This window comes from Xenopus tropicalis, chromosome 3 (genome assembly GCF_000004195.4).
Source record: "Xenopus tropicalis strain Nigerian chromosome 3, UCB_Xtro_10.0, whole genome shotgun sequence".
Taxonomy (NCBI): domain Eukaryota; kingdom Metazoa; phylum Chordata; class Amphibia; order Anura; family Pipidae; genus Xenopus; species Xenopus tropicalis.
Window position 1 is genome coordinate 37,038,361 of NC_030679.2, and position 7,580 is coordinate 37,045,940.

At 36.6% G+C, this 7,580-nt stretch overlaps 1 protein-coding gene across 2 annotated transcripts in view; it reads left to right on the plus strand.

Annotated features, from left to right (window-relative positions):
* The window catches only part of rad50 (RAD50 homolog, double strand break repair protein), a 40,318-nt gene extending 34,337 nt beyond the window's left edge, over nucleotides 1-5,981 (plus strand). Inside the window, exons 22-26 of one of the 2 annotated variants that reach the window (XM_018092195.2) lie at nucleotides 114-338; nucleotides 3,475-3,560; nucleotides 3,950-4,092; nucleotides 4,882-5,015; nucleotides 5,616-5,981. In XM_018092195.2, the coding sequence (XP_017947684.1) occupies nucleotides 114-338; nucleotides 3,475-3,560; nucleotides 3,950-4,092; nucleotides 4,882-5,015; nucleotides 5,616-5,802 (775 nt within the window). In that variant the 3' untranslated portion in view covers nucleotides 5,803-5,981. The remainder of the gene's footprint in view (nucleotides 1-113; nucleotides 339-3,474; nucleotides 3,561-3,949; nucleotides 4,093-4,881; nucleotides 5,016-5,615) is intronic. The other variant, XM_012959771.3, reaches the window with a different exon arrangement.
* The last annotated feature ends 1,599 nt before the right edge of the window (nucleotides 5,982-7,580 follow it).

Genomic DNA, 7,580 nt, shown 5'->3' on the forward strand with positions numbered 1-7,580 from the left:
TAACTAAAACCCCTCTTTTTGAAAAATGTATGCCCTTGTAAAAAATGAATTAATAGTAAAACATAATTTGTACTATTATCATAGTCTGTATTTATGAAATCCTTGCGTTTCAGTGAACACCAAGAGCTGGAGAATAAAAGTGAAACTCTGAAAACCAACCATAGCCTGGCACTTGGACGACAGAAAGGATTTGAGGACGAGATCTTGCGATTTAAGAAGGAATTGAGGGAGCCGCAGTACAAAGATGCTGAAGAAAAATACAGAGACAAAATGATTGTAATGAGAACAACTGAGCTTGCCATCAAAGATCTGGATATCTATTATAAAACCCTGGACCAGTGAGTATTGTAGGGCCACATTCCAATATCGTTATTATAATCTTTGTGTTTATGAGAGGTATATGTTGAGAAGATGGAGGAGGATATGATTATTTAAGGTTCCTTCTGATCAGACAATTTAAATGGACCAGGTTATGATAATGTGAAGTTATCTGATACTCTGATTAAATGGTTAAATACATTCTCCCATCTGTTCTTCAGTGCAGTTGCTATCAGTTTTATTTCTAGACATTGTGTATCTCAATTTGTATGTATAAAACTCTAAGTAATTTCATCCACCTTATCTCCTTGCCCACTATGCACAGCTTACAGGAGGCTTTAATAGGTAGTAAATGTTGGGGACACTGGGAGCAATATCCAAGGGGTTGGTGAGCAACATGTTGCCCCCGAACCACTGGTTGGGGATCACTGGTCTATTTGAATAAAAGGCAGCTGCACTTACGCTCCTGATGGAGACCTCTCTTTCTGTGCCTCTCCTACATCAGGAGTGCCTGTCCTCAAGTACAAGTCAAGCAATACAAAAAAAAGATTTAAAGGATAATACGCCCCTTGTGTGAAATATATGGGAATTAGAACTTACCAAGGTGGTATGTGACTGTGCAAAAGTAGGTAAGGGGTGTTTACGTGATGAGACTCCAAGGGGACTTATATTCTTATAATACACAAGGCCTGTTAATAACATGTAAATGATATCCTTATATACTGGGCTTATTGATGTCATCTGTGTTTAATGATGTCCCTTGTATCACGTTTACTGATAGTTGTGTATTATAAGAAATAATGTACCCCCTACTTTATAATATCAGGATATTAGAAGAATTTCTAGTTAAAATTACTCAGCCTGTATTCTTTTGCCTTTACGTGATTTCCAGCATCCTTATATTTTATAATGTGGGGTCTATTATTACCTAAATAACTTTATAGCATTATTAATTGTAATGAGCAAACATTGTTTTTGAGACAGCTGCCTTTTATGGAGATGCTTGTTTGGGCAAAATACCCTCATACACCCCAACCTACCTCTCATTTTCAACTAAACATGACTGACTATGCATTATACTAAATCTGCTACCTTGGTACTTTCCCCTGATTAATAATATTAAACATATTTTTAAACATCCGTACTGAGTTTTGAAAGGAAATTTTGACTAATAATTATTATCATGATTATCTGTGCTACCTTTCCCCTGCTCTGTTGTTGGCATCAACATTTATCTGCAATCAGGAAACTGCAAAAAAAAAAATCTGAATTTATTTGTCAGTAAGTTTCCTGGCACTTGGCAGCATCAGTTAGATTAGGTTTTGTAAATGCTTTGTGCAGATATTTCCGAAGGATCTTTAGAATTAATTTAGCACCCCTTCCAATAAACATCTGGCGTTGTTTTATCTTATGACAGGTAGGACTGTAAGCAGACTTCTGTATTTCCAGGTATAAAATTACAGATAAGAGCATTTTGGTCAGTAAGGTGAGAACAGATTTTTAGTTTATTTTGCATTTTGCAGGCATTTTTCAGTTTGGTTATTGCCCATAATATTTCATTAATGGGCAGAGATACAGTGTATGACATTTCTAGAGAGACTCATTTTGTTTAACAGGTCAAGTGACAAAAAGACCTGCTCAACCACCACCACTAATTTCCTAGTATTATCGATGTGCATAATGAAAAAATGTTCTGAGCAACTGTACAATGTACATTAATTATAAACTGTCAGTGACCTTAAATATACAGGTATGGGACCTGTTACCCAGAGTGCTCAGGGCCTGGGGATTTCAAGATTAAGGATCTTTCTGTAATTTGGATCGCCATACCTTAAGTCTACTAAAAAAAATAATTTAAATATTAAATAAACCCAATAGGATTTTTTTCCCTCCATTATATCTTAGTCAGGATCAGGTACAAGCTACTGTTTTATTATTACAGAGAAAAAACGAAATTATTTTTAAAAATGTGAATTATTTTATTAAAATGGAGTCTATTGGAGATAAACTTATAGTAACATGGACTTTTTGGATAACGGGTTTGCTGATAATGGTCCCCATACCTATATTTGCAAATGTAATTGCAGTTGAAAGCAGTATTTATACATCCCTTGCTGCTCATGGCTGTTGAAAGAATGTGCTGGTTCTGCTACAGGTCTGTAAGCTTCTTCTACATTGTTTGCAAAAATAAAATACACTAGAATTTGCACACTGTTGCAAACGTTTATTAACAGAAAAACAGAGTTACATATCTCAATACGTTCCAACCCCCAAAAGGTGGTCTAAATCAGGGTGGGGAGTCAAAAAATGGGCATGCTCAATACCACATTTACAGAAACCTTCAGAACCATCTACTGTTTTTTAGGGGCCACAACAGCACAGTTACTGACGGATAAACATTTGAAATCTAAAATGTTCAGCTCAAAATCCCAAGGCCGTGTATTATTCCTACTTGCTTGCTACAGTGCCTAGGACTATTGATGTTTTTTTCCTGTGACTAAATCTGCCCCTATAAGGTATGAGATCCCTTATCCGGAAACCCGTTATGGCAGATGGGCTTTCTGTAATTTGGAACTTTCTGGATAAGTCATTATAAGCAAATAATTAAAATTTTTAAAAATGATTTCCTTTTTCTCTGTAATAATAAAACAGAACCTTGTACTTGATCCTAACTAAGATATAATTAATCCTTATTGGAGGCAAAACAAGCCTATTAGGTTTATTTAATATTTAAATTATTTTTAGCAGACTTAAGTTATGGAGATCCAAATTACGGAAAGATCCCTTATCCGGAAAACCCTAGGTCCCGAGCATTATGGATAACAGGTCCCATACCTGTACACACTTTCCTGGTACTGCATGCTAAATAAACCAAATGTCTAACTGTACAAATGAAATATTCTTGAACAACGATCCAATACACTAGGGCTGAAATATATGTTCTAGGTATGGAATCTGTTATCTGGAGCATTTTGGGCATTGGTTTTCTTTCTGTGATGTTGAGCATCATTTCATATGGTTATACCTACCAGAACCATTATACCAATCAGATCTAATGGCAGGAACAATATGGGGATGTCTGTGCTATTTTTGGCAGTTCAAAATTAAAAAGTAATGTTTTCACCTAAACTAGAAGTATTATGATTTATTTTATAGAGCTATAATGAAGTTCCATAGCATGAAAATGGAGGAAATCAACAAAATTATCCGTGACCTGTGGCGCAGTACATACCGAGGCCAAGGTATTATTCTTTTCACCAATTTTTCACTTTTACAATGCCAATGTTAGCCCTGGAACAAAAAAAGAGATCCATACCTTCATTTTTTGTGATTGGTGTATAATAATAATGTGACAGCCATCTTTGCAACTCAAGGAAAGATTTAGAGTTACTTGTGCATATGCTCTAATTGTTATTATTCTTTAGAGTATGTAGAAATGTCACTGTATCAAAAGGGATCCTTGTTACCTACCCAAGTAGCACAGGATTTTCTATGTGGGAGACAATGAAGACACTGGAGATAGAACAATAAATTGAATATGCTCACAAGTGCAAGAATTAATATGTCCAGATAGTCTGCCTTGCACATCTAACACAGAGCAAATGTAAGCCCTGTTTACTTTCCCCAACAGATATTGAGTATATTGAAATCCGATCAGATGCAGATGAAGGCGTCTCTGCAGCAGATAAAAGGCGAACATACAATTATCGTGTAGTGATGATTAAAGGAGACACCGCATTGGATATGCGAGGACGTTGTAGTGCCGGACAAAAGGTCATTTTGCACATCATTTTATGTAGCGCTGTAAATAGAAGTGCATATACCTCAAACATACAGATTGTGTATACTTGTTAGGGGAGTACTGGCCCAGGGAACAAAGTTAATGATTTAATTCACTGAGGTTAAGTTGAAAAAAAAAAAAAAAAAGTCCTAGTAGGCTTTCCTTGTCCCTTAGTGGGCCACCCAAAAAATAAATAAATACAAAGTAAAGGCATTTTCTGCCATTAACTATTGCTTTTCATAACCAGAAGAAAGCAGGTGTCCAGAATGGCACATTTATGCATGTTTGGGGCACACCTGTAACAGAAAAGCACAGATCTATACCCTTTATAGCATGTACTCCAACAACCCAGCAGTCAGCACAGCTGTAGTTTTTCATAGGAATTAGGTGCCAGTGGCTGTGATATCTGTTTTAAGGGTCCTACGGTTTGGAATTTCAGGCAGTTGTTTGAATAAGAGACTGGAATATTCAGGGGGCTGAATAGAAAGATAAATGATTAAAAGTAACAGTAAAATTGCAGCCCCACAGAGCAATAGTTATTTGGCTGCTTGCTTGTAGAAGAAATAATTTACAAACTGTACAGAATAAAAAAAAGAATTAGCCATTCTGTTACATACTAAAAGTTAACTTAAAGGTGAACCACCCCTTTAACCCTGTTATTATTTACTACTTTTCTCATTCAGTTTTATTAAATGTTTTGAAAGAGAGGAAAATGTAGAACATCCTTTATTTGTATGGACATATACTGTGGATGTATTCCTCACCTCATCCTCTTTCCATAGGTCTTGGCTTCCCTTATCATTCGCCTGGCTTTGGCAGAAACATTCTGCTTGAATTGCGGGATTCTCGCTCTTGACGAACCAACTACCAACTTGGATCGAGAAAATATTGAGTCTCTTGCACATGCGCTAGTTGAGTGAGTACAATTTTTGTCTTACTTTTACCTTCAATTCTAGGAGGAATTGAGGCAAGTTTTTATTGCAGACTTTTCCAGCTGCATTCTGGGAGTTGAAATGTATTGGTGTGAAGGGTCTGGGGTTATGCTTAGTAATCAGAGGGCAGCCAAGGAATGAAAAGCTCCAGCTATTCTCACCCACCATGATTGTGGTGTCTCTAGACATAACTCCTGAAGTGCCAGGGATAGTAAAATCCCTCTATAAACATTCACGCGTTGGTGGTGTAGATTTTAGAGTTTTGGGATTCACTTTGATCTTTGCTGTGACCTTTGTTTAGTGGCAACTCACAGCCTGGCAAGATCATAGTGCCTAGCTAAAAGCACATACTTATTGCACAGTATTATTACACTCTCTTTAACCAAGTATAGGATGCTGTATTTTGAAGGATTGTGTTTTATGCTCCCCCTAGCTCCATGAGTGTGACTTACGACTGTTGCCTCTTTTGTAAGACTGTAAGCTTTGGTTTGTTTTTTTTTATATATGTTTTTGCACTCAGTTTAGATAAATGTGTCAGGATCAATAATTGGAAACAACAACCTTATTTTACCTTTTTCCTGCAGGATCATTAAGAGTCGCTCCAGACAGCGGAACTTCCAGCTTGTTGTGATCACACACGATGAGGATTTTGTGGAGCTTCTGGGCCGTTCAGAATACGTGGAACATTTTTACAGGATTAAAAAGAACATAGATCAGTGCTCTGAAATCATGAGGTGCAGTGTTAACTCTCTGACATCCTATGTTCATTAATCTGTTCCAAACAAAGGCCACTGAATAAAGGATTTCTGTCTGTCACAGATACGAACAATATGCATCAACCTTGCATTGGGTTTTGTCGGTAATACTTATGTTGCTCTGCTGTAAACATAATCTGTACTCAGTGAATTTACCATAGGTTGTATATATACTAATACAGCTTTACAATAATTCTCTCTAACTCACCTTACTCTGTGAGCCAAATCTCCAAAGTGTTATTCTTACAGGTGCCACAACAATACTGGTTGTAACAAAATGGGAAAAAGCCAATCCACATATTATGTAACATGAAAACATTGTACATTAGTGAATAAGAAAATTGTGTTTCACAAATGTTGGAGAACAGACTTTCACTAGAATATTGGAATATGGGCCCCTTGCATACAGCTTCTAACGGTCCATCGGTGGTCCCCACTAGAGATGCAGCAAAATCGGAATCACAAGTCTTTCACAAAGGATGAATCTTGAAACCCTAACTTGCACATTAGGCAAAGAAAGGGGTAACAAAGTTATGTGATTTTAAGTATTCGAGTTGGATTCAGACATTTTAAATTGCCTGGCCAAATCTGCATTTTGTATGCCTGCTTAATTATTAATAGGGAAACTCATTCTAATAAGAAAAAACTCAAAAATCTCAAACTGAAAATATGGCTTGACTTTGCCTAGAGCAACTCCCATTGGCTTCTCCATGAACTCACAAGCTTTTAGCTGCCGAAGTTTTACATTTATTAAGGGATTTTTTTCCCTTAATAAATATCACACATTCAAGGTTTTGAACCATAATATTGAATTACCCCCTTAGTCTTGCACAAGTTTCAAGAACAACGAAGGTAATACACTAGCAATATTTGTATGCAATGTAATGCAGGTATGAGATCTGGTATCTGGAAACCCGTTAACCAGAAGGCACTGGATTACGGGAAGGCGATCTCCTATAGACTCCATTTTAAGCAAATCAATTTTTTTTAAATCAGTTTTCTTTTTCTCTGTAATAATAAAACAGTACCTTGTACTTGATCCCAACTAAGATATAATTAATCCTTATTGGGGGCAGAACAGTCCTATTGGGTTTATTTAATGTTTAAATGATTTTTTTTTAGCGAACGTAAATCCCTTATTCAGAAAATCTGTACAGTGGTGAAATTTAAGAAGATATCACACTTTAATAAAGTAATTGGTATCCGGTGGCCTAAAGGGATGTATTTCAAAGCCACCTTATTGCTGGTTTTACAGTTTTGCCAATCTGAAAGTCTATAGAGTCCTAGCGGAGCCCTAGGTATTAATGGTGAAAAACAGAAGATGCCATAATATCCACTGCACCAAGATATCCCCAACTCTTCAATAAGCAAATTAAAGATATTTCATGTTGACCTTTTTTGTGGCCTGAAAGGTTAATGTGGCTAGGGCAACCTTTTTGTTGACAAGAAGTACAGAAGATTCTCTAAGACTGCACATAATTCCATTGTTGGTTAAAGGAGCAGTATACCTCCTTGTTCAACATGAATACAACAAATGGGACTACAAAAATTGATGGGGTTTTCTTTATGTTATTTCTTGGGTCAAAGAGGCAAAATTGAAAGTGAAGCCATGTTCTACTGCCCTGTCCCAACAAGCACTGTCATAATAAATCTACAGCCCACTATGAAACCTATGTATAATTAGCTGCTTTTTAACTACAAGCATAACGGGCTGCATCTGGGGGAAGGGTGTTAATGGTATATATAAAGGGCTGCTGATTTGTTGTCATTGAGCTTGTTGGGACCAGGAAGTTG